Source organism: Mesocricetus auratus, unplaced genomic scaffold (genome assembly GCF_017639785.1).
Source record: "Mesocricetus auratus isolate SY011 unplaced genomic scaffold, BCM_Maur_2.0 Super-Scaffold_100676, whole genome shotgun sequence".
In the NCBI taxonomy this organism is placed as follows: domain Eukaryota; kingdom Metazoa; phylum Chordata; class Mammalia; order Rodentia; family Cricetidae; genus Mesocricetus; species Mesocricetus auratus.
In genome coordinates, this window is record NW_024429266.1 from 112,558,191 (window position 1) to 112,574,437 (window position 16,247).

The 16,247-nt window shown below is 41.8% G+C and overlaps 1 protein-coding gene across 1 annotated transcript; it reads left to right on the forward strand.

Moving 5' to 3' along the window:
• The first annotated feature begins 1,135 nt into the window (after positions 1 to 1,135).
• On the forward strand, positions 1,136 to 10,041 carry Tomm7 (translocase of outer mitochondrial membrane 7). Its single transcript, XM_005087111.4, has 3 exons — positions 1,136 to 1,328; positions 4,854 to 4,902; positions 9,882 to 10,041. The coding sequence occupies exons 1-3, from the start codon at positions 1,226 to 1,228 to the stop codon at positions 9,895 to 9,897; spliced, it is 168 nt and encodes a 55-aa protein (XP_005087168.1). The 5' UTR covers positions 1,136 to 1,225; the 3' UTR covers positions 9,898 to 10,041.
• Positions 10,042 to 16,247: the final 6,206 nt, after the last annotated feature.

Here is a 16,247-nt window from a genome sequence, read left to right on the forward strand (position 1 = left end):
TCACATACACTCAACAGGAGTCACGTCTTTCCGACTTCTTTTTGATTGTTTCAATGTAATCTCTTGGGCCAAAGGTCAGGCATGGTGGTACAACCTTTAATCCTAGCACCAGGGAGGCAGGTCACTGTGAGTTTGAGGTCAGCCTGGACTTTGCAGAAGGGTTCTAGAACAGCCAAGGTTACACAGTATGAACCTGTTGTTAACAGACAAACCTGGAATTTCGTGTGAAATTTCCCAATTTGAAAATGTTGGGAAGTGAAAAAGACCACAGGCCATACGGTGGTAAATGCACGCCTTTAGTGCCAGCACTCTTTAGAGGCAAAAGCCGTGGGTCCCTGAGTTCAAGGCCAGCCTGCCTGGTCTACAGAGTCCCTGGACAGCCAGGGCTCTCCCTGCTTCCCCGGTTGCTTGGGGCTTTCTTTGGCCTGTTTTGTTTTGTTTGTTCCACTGTTCCCCAAGCAGAGAAACCCTGTCTCAGAAAACCAACAAAACTACAGAGCATGCGTGCAAAGGAGCAAGAAAGCCTGGAGATTGTCCTATTGAGCGAGGGCTCATTCTTAACCTTTCAGGCAGTCATACCACTCTGGCTTTAAGAAACTGGTTCTGGAATGTTGCTAAAGAACTTATCCAAGATAACACAGAATATTAAACCGAATCAGACCGAAACTTTGCTGTTTGGAATTTCATTAGAATCCCTTCTCTCTCAAAGAAAGAACACTGGGAGATATGCTTTCAAATGGGGAAGAACTATGGTACAAAAAATAGTAGTTCCAGGCAAAAGAAAGCCCCAAATGCGTGCCTTCTGCATCCTCCAGGAACCAGGGAAGCAGGCGACAAACTCAGTGCGCACCCTGAATCCCCCAAGCCTCGGTAGGCAGACGCAGGAGGGCCTCGCGGGTTCGAGGACAGCTTGATCTAAACAGCGAGAGCCTGTCTCTAAACACAAGACCAAACCTCCCTCTCCCCCAAGGGGGGAAAAAAAAGCCCAATTCACACCCCAAACTAACAAACGAACATGAGGGGAGCGCAGCCAGCCAGCAGCGCACGCGCCGCCCCCTGGCGGCGAGGCGAAGGGCGACGACGAGTTACGGCCGCTGCCGCCGAGGCGTCACGACTCCTGCCGTAAAGGTCGCACGTGGCGCATGCGCCGCTCCTCTCCCCTTGGCGGAATCCGGACACGCTCGTTGTTGCGGGGGCCTTCTCGTTCCTCGGGTCCGTCGTCGCCATGGTGAAGCTGAGCAAAGAGGCCAAACAAAGGCTGCAGCAGCTCTTCAAAGGCGGCCAGTTTGCCATCCGCTGGGGCTTTATTCCTCTTGTGATTTACCTGGGTCAGTGGGAGAGAAGCTTGGGAGGAGCCGCAGGGCAGGGGTCGGGGGGTCTGGGAGACTCGTTTCTGGTCTTCCGGGGCGGGGACAATAAACCGGGCCACCGCGTTGTCCTCATGTCTGAAGCTGTCTGGCCGGGCTGGAGAACCTTCCTTTAACGCTGTGGGTGGCATTTCACCGGTCACAACCCCTCGTATTCAGTACTTGCATCTGGAGAATAAAAGCAAGACCTTTCCGGATTGGTTGTGGGGTTAGATGACCCCCTAAGGAAAGATCAACCCCCTAGTATGGCTTTCGGAGCGCGGTCTCCTTCTGTAGGTTGACCTCCGCGGAAAGAAGCTAGATCAGGTTAAAACCTCACTGCCTCGAAGTGGCAAGCCTAAGCTTTCTTACTTTTTATAAGGAGGTTTTGGTGATTCTTTTTTCTCCTCAAAAGTTACTGATCGCATATTTCAGGGAAATTAACCGAGCCATAAAGTCATACCTTCCTTGGAAATATATTCACCAAGGGTTGCACACTGGATCTTATCCCCTTCCTGGCTGAGTAGTATTTTTCCGTTTTTAATCTCAGTTACTTCATTCAGTCAAGAACGTGAAAGGGAAAACAGCATAGGATTTTGGCTCCGGCTCCCTGGGCTTGAATGCTTAATTTGGCATTTCAGGATTTCCATTTCACATGTCAACGTAGGACCTCACTGGTGCTACTTCCAGCCTGTTTTAGTTGACTTGCGCTATATAGGATAATGCATTCATCGGTAGAGCCTTGAACTGGGGTAGACATTCTCCAGGCAGATGCTGTACCTGCGAGATGTGTGTGAGCTGTGATAACTTGTGTGATAGAACTTAAGATATTTTCCCTTTAGTATCACTGTTGAGACAGTGCCTCATGTAGCCCAGGCTAGCCTTGACCTCTCCTTTCTACTACCTCTCAAGTGCTGGAATCGCAGGCCTGCACCTCCCTGTGTTTTGAAACAAGACCAGATAATGGCATTATATAGGCACCAGGGATTAAAGCACATAATTGTGACAGCCTGCTTTTTTTGTTACTTGCTTTGAGACAGCTCTGACTGTCAGTAGGTACACCAGGCTGGTCTTTGCAGCAATCCTCCTGCCCCTGCTGATAGTTTAATTTTTGTAGGCTGTGTTGTCTGTCTATAGGATTCTTTGCAGCCCTCCCCTGATTTTCATAGTTTCTCTGTAGGTGAGGCTGGCTGAACTTGAAACCCTGTCGCAGTCTATGGTGTCATTGGAATTACAGGTGTCTTGGGCTCTTTTGGAATTTCTTTCTCTGCCTCACCCTACCCCATCTCCCATCCCAAGATGAGGCCTTACATACAGCCTAGGAAGGCTTGTCTGTAACCTCAAGATCCTCCTGCCTTCAACTTGTGAATAATGGTTTGCAGGTCTGCACAGCTATGTCTACACTGAGATTCTGTTTTAGCTGGAAGCTGTAGCAACGTGTCAGAATCTTGCCTCTGAGGCCTGAATGGTGCACATTGGTACCTTTCCTAGGACTTGTCTTGGAAATGATTTTCACTCTAGCATCCAAGTCAGGCTGTTTAAGACTGACGATAATAGGGCTGCATGTCAGTACTTACTCCTATTTATCATGTCTTTTCCTATACACTGATGTGACTTTAATTTCATGTTCAAGCTACTTCTCAGGTTCTATACCTCTAGCTTCTCTCACTAAAATTTGAAATTGCAGACTAACTTCTTACATAATTTTTTTCCTGTCTTATTATTACTGTTTTGTTTTGTTTTCCAAGACAGGGTTTCTTACCCCCCCCTCCCTTTTTTTTTTTTTTTAGTTTTTTGATACAGGGTTTCTCTGTATTGTTTTGGAGGCTGTGCTGGAACTCGCTCTGTAGACCAGGCTGGCCTTGAACTCACAGATCACAGAGATCCTCCTGGCTCTGCCCTCTGCCTCCCAAGTGCTGGGATTAAAGGCGTGCACCACCAATGCCCGGCCACAGGGTTTCTCTTAGCTGTCCTGGAACTAGCTCTGTAAATCAGACTGGCCTTGAACTCAGAGATCCTCTTGCCTCTACCCACCAAGCACTGGGATTAAAGGTGTATACCACCACTGCCCACCTATTATTTGCATTTTTGAGATAGGGTTTCTTTGTTATGTATGTGTTCTGGGACTCTGTAGATCAGTCTGGCCTCAAACTAACAGAGATCCACCTGCTTCAGCCTCCAGAGTGGTGGGATAAAAAGTGTCACTAAGCCCAGCTATAATTTATTTTCAAGCATTCCTTGTAGTGCTTCATGATGGATAGTACTATAGAGTACGACAGAAAGTGACATTGTAATAAAGAATCTGTTGGAACATTTACCAACAAAAAGTTTTTTTGCTTGTTATTGAGACAAGGTCTCACTGTGTTGCCTTGGCTAGCCAGGCCATGAGAACCAACCTGGCCTTGAACTCACAGATATCTGCCTGTTATTGTGCATGATTAAAGGCATGTGATACTACACCCAGCACAACAATAGGTCTTGTCATCTACCATTGGAAAATAACTTTCTAGAGTTTCCTGCCTTTCTGTAGCTCTTAGCTCATACTCTGATGACTATTCTACATCATCTTTGGAGGGTGTTCATAAATCAGGCAGCTTTGGGAAAATAGCACCTCTCTTCAGAGACATGCTTACAGACTATTATAAAAGGTTCTGGTTGCCAAACTCAGGTGTCCTGTCTTGTACACATTCGGCCACTGTTTGGCCCTCTTTGTTTGGGGTTTTGCATTGTGTCTTAGGTTACTGAAGCAAAACTGATATTCTTACTCCAGCTACTGTTGAGAAGGAATCCTTTGTGTATGCCTGACCCAGAATCTTTTGTTGTCTTCCAGTATCTGAAACCAGTAGGTTAGTTTGTTGCTTGAAAGTAGGATACAATTGATGTCCCTCACAGGTGTGTGGCTTTTTTTTCCTCACCAAACTTAGACTCCCCAGTGCTGGCTACCATCCCTAGCCCTTCAGTTCTTGAAATTCTTAATTAGTTATTCAGCAAATTAGTTTGTGTGTGTATCTGAGTAAATTCTATTTAAATAGTAAAGATTTTATTTACTTGAACTTGTAATTAGTATGTATTAATCTAAATAGGTGGGAAATAATATTAAATGACTTCTCCCTCCTTTTCCATCACTCGTCTTTGCTTTATAAAGAGAGTAGTTTGTGGAAAATAAAGTAAGATATCCCCAATTATACTTTCAGAGAAAGAATACTTTCATCTTTATGCTCTGTAGACTTCCAGTGTGGTCTGGGCCTTGTAACAGTCCTTTGTAACAGGATACCTGCGTGGAGGCAGAGCGTGTTAGAGAGACCCCTCTGTGTACAGTTGAAACACTGTCCTTCCTCCTGAGAAGTCCTGCATCTGTTCCACAGTCTGGTGGAAATCAGAACCTTTCAGCAGCACAGGTCACTTGAGACAGTGATCCCAGATCGGATTGAAAGAGAAGTAATTGTAGGCATTTTGTCTACTAAAGTTGTATTTGTTTTATTTGAACATTTTTATTTTTCCCTTCAGGATTTACAAGGGGTGCAGATCCTGGAATGCCTGAACCATCAGTTTTAAGGTATTGCTCTTGAATATTAACATTTTGAGGGCAGATGCTTAGACATTAATTGGTGTTGAATCATTGGGAAGTGTTGACTCATAATCTCACCAGTCACTGTAGTCTTTTGGTTGTTGGAAAAAAAATTGTAGATTAGTCAGTTTATATTAATTACAGTGTAACTGCTTTGCTTTCTCCCCATCCTTATTTACTATGTTATAATCATAATGATATACATTCTAAAAAGAATTAGTTTATCATCTTACTACATGGAAGGGTAACCTTTTATATCATAGTCTAACAGAGATACATGTAATTTCACCTAAAATTAAAATTACTAAACTATGTATTTTTCACTTGTCAATTACTTAAGATATGTATAACAACATAACTTTTAAAAATTATTGTTGTTGTTGATTATTTTATTCTGTGTATGACTATGTTGCTTGCATTTATGTCTGCACCATGTGCGTGCCTGTGACCATGGAGACCAGATGAGGTTGTCAGATCCCTTGGAACTGGAATTACAGACAGTTGTAAACTTGTTTATAGTGCTGGGAATTTAATCCTGGTTCTCTGGAAGAGCAGCCAGTGCTCTTAATTTCTGAGTTACCTCTTCAGCTCCTCAAGCATTTTAATGCTCATAGCTTTTGTTGATTTTATTTCTTCATAGTAAGTTCTTTTGAGATCAATAAATTGAAGTCTGTTAATACATATAGCTCCCAAATTGATTGTCATGTTTGTTACCTAGAAACAGTCTTGTTGGTATTGTGTAAGCTATTTGAAAATTTCAGGCACACAGTGTGTGTGTGTGTGTGTGTGTGTGTGTGTGTGTGTGTGTGTGTTCATCTATTAGTCCACTTTTTGTTGTGACCTGGTCAGTGAGTTTATAAAGAGAAATGTTTATTTGGCTCATATTTTAGAAGCGTTGGCCTGTTGCTTTGATCCTGGTGCACAGTCCATGGCAGTAGTAGGAGCGAGAGGGTGCCTTTCCACCGCCTGGTGGTGGGGAAGCCAAGGGGAGATGGGCAAGAGTTTCAGCTTGAGGGACATGCCCCATGATTTCTTCCTCCCCAGAGCTCTGCCTCTTAAAAGGTTCTGTCACCTACAGTGTTCTTTCAGGCTGGTCAGTAGATCTTTGTGTTTGTGCTTGTGAAAACGATACACATGTGTGTCAATGCTTTATAAATATTTTTGTGAAAGCAGTCTAAACAGGTAGGCGTGATCTGGAGGGCTGGTGTGCCAGCCACTGTTGTGACCGAGACCACGACAGCGGTGCTGAGACAGCTCAACTGTTTCACAGACATCCCTTGTTACTGAAACAGCCTTACTTGATATACCAGGGTTTCAGTTTCTTCAAACCTTCTTGCAAGTCACTTGTTTTTAAAGAATGGACCAAAAGTGCCTTTTTAAAAAAATGGGCAGATTGGGTATTCCTTGTCTGAAATACTCATGCTAGAAGTACTTCAAATTTCAAATTTTCTTTCTTTTTCTTTCTTTGGGAGTGCTGAGGGATTGAACCCAAGGCTTTGTGCAGGGCAGACAAGCATTCTCCCACTAAGAGCCACACTTCCAACCCCTCTAACTTATTATTGCAGTTTGCAGTAATATTATATTACTCATGGTCACCTACAAGGTGCTTTGTATGTTTTGTCTGTAGATGTCACTTGGTACCTCCAGAGCAGTACACACAGCTGGTAGGTAATAGAGTATCTCCAAAGCCTATATAGTATGCACAGGGTTGCATAGCCTACTGTAAGTTATCTTACCAACTTTTCCTGTGCTGTGTGATACAAATTTTCTCTACTCCTCTGCTTACTGCTGTCTTTTTTTTTCAGAAGAGATTTTGCTTTTGAAGAGTACCCACCACTCATGTCCATGACTTAACCATTGTGCAGTTGAAGTCTTTCCTATTAAAATTCTCAATAGATGGTTCTCACTTTTTTATTTCTTTACTTTATTCTTTTTTTAAAAAGATTTATTTATTTTTTTATTATGTATGCAGACAGGCCAGAAGAGGGCATCAGATCTCATTACAGATGGTTGTGAGCCACCATGTGGTTGCTGGGAATTGAACTCAGGACCTCTGGAAGAACAGCCAGTGTTCTTAACCATTGAGTCATCTCTCCAGCCCTCTTTACTTTATTCTTTCCTTTGGTCTGTTTTGACACAGCTTCCTTTTCTTGTGTGGTTTTATTTTAGCAGGAGGGATGAGAGTAACGGGAGTTGAGGCAAAGTCTTGTTTATCCCAAACTGGCCTTGAACTCAGCTTCCTGAGTGCTAGGATTACAGGAATTCGACTCATTGAATGACTTCTTAAAATTGCCTTCACAGCTCCACATTAAGTTAGTCCCTTTTTCTTTTTTTTTTTTTTTAAGATTTATTTATTTATTACATATACCGTGTTCTGCCTACATGCCAGAAGAGGGCACCAGATTGAATTGTAGATGGTTGTGAGCCATCATGTGGTTGCTGGGAATTGAACTCAGGACCCCTGGAAGAGCAGTCACTGCTCTTAACCTCTGAGCCATCTCTCCAGTCCTAGTCCCTTTTTCTTAACCTTGATTCCTTGAACTAAGTATTTGTTTTCCTGTGAAATAAGAGTGAGATAGTGCCGGGCGGTGGTGGTGCACACCTGTAATCCCAGCACTCGGGAGGCAGAGGCAGGCGGATCTCTGTGAGTTCGAGGCCGGGCTGGACCGATAGCCTCCGAAACAATACAGAGAAACCCTGTCTCCATAAAAACCAAAAAAAAAAAAAGAAAAAAAAAAGAGTGAGATAGTATGTCTGCTCTTGACTGGCCTAGTGATTGCAAACCAATTATGTCTTTAGAGAAACATTCACTTAAGACACATTGCATAGATATCACTGCTGGATCAAGCTATGTGAATATTTTCCAAATACTGGGAAGTGGGGTTGGGGATTTAGCTCAGTGGTAGAGCGCTTGCCTAGCAAGCGCAAGGCCCTGGGTTCGGTCCTCAGCTCTGGAAAAAAAAAAGACAAAATAACAAAAAGACCAAAAAAAAAAAAAAAAAACAAGGTAACCAAATACTGGGAAGTATCAAGAATGTTTCCTCAAGAGCCCATTAAGCTTTCAGAGCTGTGGTTCCCCTTTTATAGTTTGGGTATAATACCTCCTAAATTAGGTTGCCATAAGAAATGAGTAACAATGTTTTATGTAAATATTAACGCCACTTGTCAGGCAATTTGATCAATAAACGACTAATAGTTTTTTGTTGTTGTTTTTGGTTTTGGAGATATGGTTTCTCTATATAACCCTGGCTGTTCTGAAATTTGCTACATAGACCAGACTGGCCTTGAATTTACAGAGATCCACCTGTTTCTGCCTCGTTAGTGCTGGGATTAAAGGCAAGCACTACCACCTGGGTATCCCAGTTTTTTTTTTTTTTAAGGAAACTTTTTTTTTTTTTTTTGCTATACGATGGTCTGGCAATGCTCATGTCAGATAAGCAAAGATATGTGCTCCTAACATCTGGAATGCTTTTCCCACTCAGTCCCTTCTGGTGAAACCTGCTTCTAGAAAACCCCAATCTCAAGTCTTCTTGCTGAATCTTTCTTCCTTTTTTCTCTGTTGAAGCAGGTCCCATGTCTGTGTTTTTCAGTCTTTCATGATCTGCTTGTTGCTTACTTGTTAGACACTCGTGTGTCCGATAAGCATGTAGAATAGCTGCTCCACTGCCCTTGCTTCTTAGGCGATTAGCGTCCACAAGTGGGATGGTACCCTTCTGCTGTTCCGCAGATTTTGACTCCTCAAAACTGCGGCCTAGATGGAGCAGCCTCCTGAATGCATTTCATTTTTTCACCCTGTCTTCTCATGCTCTTTCCTGTTTTGTGCTGAGAAAAATCTTCCCTTAACGAAGTGAAGGTTTTGGTTTGGTTTAGTTAGTAGCGTGCTTGCCTAACTTTCAATCCCTGGCGTAAGTAAATGAGGCATAGTGGGTCAGATCTGTAGTCTGATTTCCTGGAAGTGCAGGCAAGAGGATTAAAGATCTAGGGTCACCTTCAGCTACATTGTGAGTTTGAGGTCAGCCTGATTAGATGAGACCCTGTCTGGGGGAAAAAATTGGTTGCCTCTGAAGAATTGTTCCATTATTAATTTTGTCCACTGTGCTGAGGAGACTGACTAGAAAGATTTTCTTGAGTTGCCTGTTCTGCCCCCCCAACCCAGAATTGCGCTTTTTTTTTTACCATTCCTCTTCAGAATTATGTTTTTTTTTTTTTTTTTTTTTTTGGTTTTTACGAGACAGGGTTTCTCTGTATTGTTTTGGAGGCTGTCGTTCCAGCCTGGCCTCGAACTCACAGAGATCCGCCTGCCTCTGCCTCCTAAGTGCTGGGATTGAATGCATGTGCCACCAATGCCTGACAAGTCACATTTTTAATCAGTAAGATTTAGACATGAATCACATCTCTTTTCTTTCTTGGATCTGGGTCCCCCTCTCTCCCTTTAACAAGTGACATGGGAGTGTGTGCCTCTTCTTGAATTAAACATTTGGATAGGAATAGTAGAAGTGGAAATAGTGGCTAATTGATTCTAGGGATGTGAGTAGTTAAGGTTACATCTCATTCCTCCTCTATGCTGTAGCCCTTTCACTGTCAGAATTATGGTAGTTCAGAAGCAGAAATGCCAACTGGATGTGCACTTCCACAGAGTCTGACTCATAGAAAGTACTTAGGAAAAGGTGTTTTTTTTTGCTGTTTTATCATTCGTTTATCTATCATTAATCATTTATCTTTTGATTGACTTCATTTTATATATAAACTGCAATTTTCCTTTGTGTTTCTCAAGGTAACCGTGTTAAACAGTAACAAAACTGTATTTCTGTGTGTTTGTTGTTTTGCTGCTTATTTTGTCTGCCGATAGATTCTTATCCTCTAGTCGCTGTTTGATAAGGAAACACGAATCTAAGACCTGGTTCTCCAGCTTTTCGTGGAAAGTGTTTCCGTGTTTAATTTATTTTTCTTCTTCACAAATGCTTTAGCCTGCTCTGGGGATAAAGGACTGTTTGGTCGTCTGAATTTGGAAGCCATCCAACATGGAAGGTGTGTCCTCTGACTGGATAAGAGACTTCATTTCAACGAAGAGTGGAGCCTGTGCTGACTTACACTAGACTGTCAAAATAAATATTTTTAACAATGTCATGTTTTGTCTTTAAACTTTGTAAAAACATTTGTGTATGTAGGGGTATGCATATGTTATACCAGTGTGGAAGTCAGAGGACAACCTACTGCAGAAGTCTGTTCTCTCCTACCATATGGTCTGGAGATGTAACACCAGATAGAACTTGCTGACAAATGTTTTTCCCCACCCAGCTCTGTCTGGTCTGCCCTAGAGCCTTCCTTGAATTAAGTGTGCTGGGCTATCAGGTGAAAAATCAATCCTTTTATTACATTTTTTTTAGAATAGGAAATCTATGTGTATGTTTGGATACTGCCTTAAAAGGTAAAATCCTGGGGCTGAGGAGATTGAGGAGATGGCTCAGCGATTAAGAGCACTGGCTGTTCTTCCAGAGGACCCAGGTTCAATCCCCAGCACCCACAGGACAGCTGGCAACGGTATATAACTCCAGTTCTAGGAGATCCAACACCCTCAAGCAGGCATGATATACATGCAGGCAAAAACACACCAATGCACATGAAAAAAAAGGTAAAAACCTTTTTCAAGTGAATTCCTGGTTCCTTTATCAAGTGGGTGGCAGTTTCCCTTTTTGGTGAATTAGTAACTGGAGAGAGTGGGAACAGTTCAGTTTGTGATAGACTGGGATGTCCCATTCACTTATGAAGTTCTGACTGTAAGAAACCAAGGTTTAAAGCCGGGCGTTGGTGGCGCATGCCTTTAATCCCAGCATTTGGGAGGCAGAGGCAGGCGGATCTCTGAGTTCGAGGCCAGCCTGGTTTACAGAGCAAGTTCCAGGACAGCCTCTATATTTTCATGTCTTTTTCTTGTGAATTAATTAGTTTGATCAGGACATTTACACACAGCATGGGTGAGGGGTTAAAGTTGTATGGACAATTTTACCAGTGGCTATACCAGTGAAGAAATTATCTCTCCCTCTCCTAAGAGCCATTAGTTGCCTATAGATCTTCAGGGATGTGTGGGATCTGATGAGCCAGCCAGGATGGGTCTCCTGCCCCGGCCATTAACTGCTTATAAATTCTCAGGAAGGGGCAGATTTGTGAGCTCTTCCCATAACATAATGTTGATGGACCTAGTGTTATATGGAAAATCACAGCGGATGAGAGCTCATGAATGCAACAGCCATGCCATGCCCGGAAGACAGTGCTCCACAAGATTCACTCTGTCTCCTCTCCCATGAATTTTTGCTGAGCCTAGGAATGGAATACCTAGATGACCTATCTAATACTTGCCTGATAGGAGAGATAACATGATCTTGAAGGTGATTTTCCCAGAGTAAGGCTTATCCATTGTACTCTAGATGTGAATAGAAGATGGTCCATCTAGGGCAGGCTCACATTTATTCTCAGACTTGATTCTGCAGTAACTGCTGCACACTGTACAAAGAAGCTTTCTAACCATAGCATGCAGTGTAACTGTCTGTTTGACAGGTATATCATGTCCATATTAGACACCCCTCCAAAAACAAAACCCTGTAGTAGATTCTCCACTGGGACCCATGACCTCTGAGGCCAGATATGTTTGTCCAGATTTACAGTACTATTCCCCCTTTGGAACACGCCTCAAATCCAACCAAAAAACAGTTGATTATCGTATAACAGTAATGCCAATATAATACAAATGGGCACATCTTGCCTGGCATGCTAGTACTGTAGCACACGGCCCATAACTCAGTAGGACTGCCAATGACAATTCTCCAGCCTATAAAGCATCTTCTGGAACTGTAAAAAGCCAGCATGGAGGAAGCTTGATTTCAGTATATTCTGTAACCAGACCTTGTGTTGGCCTCAGTAATAGAATCTTTTTTTGTTTTTGTTTTTCAAGACAGGGTTTCTCTGTGTAGCTTTGGAGGCTGTCCTGGAACTAGCTCTTGTATACCAGGCTTGTCTCAAAACTCACAGAGATCCACCTGTCTCTGCCTCCCAAGTGCTGGGATTAAAGGCGTGCGCCACCCACGCATGGCAGCAATAGTGTCTTACCATCCAAGTTCTGATAAGCTATTCCCTGCTGGATCTTTGGGACCCACCCTGTAACTACAGAAGGATTTCTGTGCAATTTCTGGAGTTTATTCTCGAGTTTTCTTTTGTGTAGTTGTATAGGCTAGCTTCTTTGTGAACTTGACACAAACTAGAGTTATCTGGGAAGAGGAATTTTCAAATGAGAAAATGCCTTCTTCCCGATTGCCTGTAGACAAGTCTGTAGGGCATATTCTTGATTGATGATTCGTGTGTGCAGGCCCAGCTCACGGGGACCAGTGCCAACCCTGAGCAGATAGTCCTGAGTTATATAAGAAAGCAGACTGATTCCTCTTAACCAACTGGCTCCTCCCACACCATATCCAACCTCTCCACCCAGCCAAATCCTGCACATTCACCAGAGTCTAGCCAGGTGAGTTTGCTTGACCCACAAACTCTTCCCAAACCCAAATCTTCCTTTAAACTCAGGCTTGGCTGATGGTATACATCATGCATACCAACACAGACCTTTGAGTTCACCTGACTTCATTCCACCTAAAACATATCCAGTCTCTAGGCTCAACTTAACCTGTACATTGTTTTTGGATCCAACCTGCTTTGTCCTTATCAGACACAGAACTAACAAGAGAAGTCTACATGTCCAGATCTCATCACAAAAATGCAAACAATATGAAAGAGCAAGTATCTTCCCTCAAAACTGATCAGTAATGTAGAAATGTTTGCCAATGAGAATTACCTGGTTGGACTCCAGGACACAGAATTTAAAAGAAACATCATAAACTTCACCAAAGAAGACAGTGTGAGTGATGCCCAAGAAAATACAAACAAGGCTGATGAAAATGACAATTATCTATCTAGGATTTGAAAATGGAGTTCAAAGACGAAAAACATTGAAGACTGATGGGGGAAGTCCTGTGTATATGCCAATAAAGCACTGTTGGCCAACAGGGAAGCAAGATAGGTGGGACTAGGAGTCGAGGAGGACTCTGGGTAGGAGAAACACAGGAAGTCAAGATGTAACTGCCATAGGGATAAGAAGCCCGGAAACTTCTCCGGTAAGAGAAATACTTAGATTAACAATTATGGGATAAATACTTAAGTCAGAGCTAGCCAGTAAGAAACAAGCAAGGCTAACAGCTTCATTGGGAACTACAACGCGGCAGAGCCCAGGTGACTGGGGGGGCCGGGGACCAAAGCGGTGGCAAGGAAAAGGCTTGTCTCTACAGAAGAGGACTCAAACTGAAATGAAAATGGAATTGAAAAACAGAATAACCCAATTAGAAAACTCAATGGCATGCATTACAAGTAGAATGAATCAGCCAAAAGACAGAATATCAGTACTTGAAGATAAAGGACAGGCTATATGAAACTAAGACTATGAAAAACTTAGAAAATCCTTTGGACAGTGGTGGTGCATGCCTTTAATTCCTGCATTTGGAGCAGGTGGATCTTTGTGAGTTTAAAGCCAGTCTGGTCTATAGAACTCATTTCCAGGACAGTCAAGGCTACTCAAAGAAACACTATCTTTAAATAAACAAACCACAAGGCAGAAACATACAGGAAATACAGGACACCATGAAAAAAAACAAACAAACAAGCCTTTGAGTTAGAGGAATAGACAAAGGAAAATAACCTCAGGTCAATGGCATCAACAAGATCACATAAGTCCAGAGATGGTAGTCTGGACCACCTTTAATTCCAGTACTTGGGAGGCAGAGGCATGCTGATCTCTGAGTTTGAAGCCAGCCTAGTTTACAGAGCAAGTTCCAGGACAGCCAAGGCTACACAGAGAAATCATGTCTCAAAACAAGCAAACAAAAAAAGATCACAGAAAACGTTCCCAAACTAAGGAAAGATGTACCCATACAGACACAAGAAGCATATAGAAACGAAATAAAAGACTGGAAAAGAAGATCCTCTTGGCATATCATAGTTAAAACACTTAAGTATACAGAACAAAGAATATTGAGAGTTGCAAGAAAAAAATCACATATTAAAAAAACATCAGAATAACAACTGATTTTTCAGTGGAAACTTTGAAAGGCAGAAGAACCTGTAGCAATGCAATCCAAGTGCTAAATGACGAGGACAGCCAACTTAGGCTAATATATTATGCAAAACTATTTGCCTTTGTTGAAGGAGAAACACTTTCCATGATATAAGTAGCCTGAAAAAAAGTATGGTCAACAAACCAAACTTAAAGAAAATACAAGAAGAAACGTTTTGGACTTAAAAAAAAAATGAGCTGGGCGTTGGTGGCTCATGCCTTTAATCCCAGCACTCTAGAGGCAGAGGCAGTCACATCTCTGTGAGTTTGAGGCCAGCCTGGTCTATAGAGCAAGTTCCAGGACAGAGAAACCCTGTCTCGAAAACCCCCCCCAAAAAAAAACAAAACAAAACCAACAACAACAAAAAAAGGAATGAGCATAGAGATTGTAGAAAGGAGGGAAGGAAGGAAGGAACAAACAAAAAGAAAGAAAGAAAAACTTATAATTACTAAACTACAACCATTAAGGACACAAAGATCAACACTAAAAATCAATAATACAATGACTGCAATTGAACACACACCTTTCAATTATAACCTTAAATAGTAATGGCCTCAATTCTCCAATCAAAAGATAGAGGTTGACTGACTGAATCGAGAAACAAAGTTCATCTATTTGTTGTCTACAAGAAACACAATTGTAAAGATAGGTACAGCTTTAGAGTAAAAGGCTGGACAAAAATACTCCAGTCAAACAATCAGGAAGCAAGCAGATACCACTCTCCTAATATCTGACAAAATAGACTTCAAACTAAAATTAATTGGAAGAGACAAAGGACACAATTATAATCAAGGAAACAGTTAACCAAGAAGACATTATCTTCAACTTATATACTCCAAACTTCTGTACACAATTTCATTAAAAGAAAGAAAGATGGCGTACAAAGAGACTTTAAGTGCCCATGCCACAGTATGGGAGGCTCTCTCAGCCGGGACTCTTGGGGCAGGGCCTAGGCCCTGCCCTGGATGAAATTACAGTTTTTGGAGATCCACCATGGAGTGCCTCACCCTCCTTGGGGATCGGAGTGGAGATTGGGTGGGGGGCTGGGGGACCTGGTGGGAAATGAGGGGGAGGAGGGGAGGGAGAGGGAGCTGGGATTGACATGTGAAACAAGATTGTTTCTAACCTAAATAAGAAAGAAAGAGAGAAAATGTACTACCAGAGCTCAAGACAAAGATTATTATCAATTCAGTAATAGTTGATGATTTCAGTATTCCACTTTGTACAATGGACTGGGGGAGTAGAGAAACATCAGAATTAAATGATTCCATACATCATATGGATTTAAGTTATCTACACAATATTCTACTTAAACTTAAAAAGAAAATACACTCAGCAGCACACAGAAGCTTCTCTAGAATAAATCACATTTATACTTAAATCTTTACAAATTCAGAAAGACTGAAATAAATTCATGTATCCTATCTGACCATGATGTAAATGAAACCTTAAAATCGACAGTAAACAAATATCTAGTAAATATACACAAACTGATGGAAATTAGATAGCTCATTACCAATAAATTAAGAAAGAAAAATAAATTTCCTGGAACTAAATGAAAATGAAGACACCACACACACACACACACACACACACACACACACACACACTTCCTTCTGGGAAACATTGAATGCAGTCCTATGAGGGAAATTTAGTTTTCAAAGTTCCTCCATTTAAAAAAAAACACAAATAAATAACTTTATGATGCTGCTGAAAAATTTGAAGACAAAATCCAAATCCTGTTTAATGGCAAGAAATAATAATAATCAAAATGGAAATTAATGAAATAGAAGCTAACAATATAAAGAATCGATAAAGCTATATAGAGCTCGTTCTTTGTGATGACAATTAAGATTGACAGGCACTTAGGTTCAACTAACCATCAGAAAGAGAGACTCTAAATTAAAAGACTAACAAATGGGGAAACACTACGACAGACACAAAAGGAATTATGACTATTATAAGGAAATGCTTTTTAAATTCTGTACTCCACTAAATTGGAAAGCCTAAAAGAAATGGATTAGCCAAAGAACCAAAATTGAACAACAAAGAGACCAACAACCTTAACAGATCCTTTACAAAGGAAAAGAGTGAAATAATAAAAAACCCTGCAACTAAAATAAGCTCAGGCCCATATGGATTCAGAGCAGAAATGTATCAGCCTTTCAAAAAGGTCTATAGCCAGTC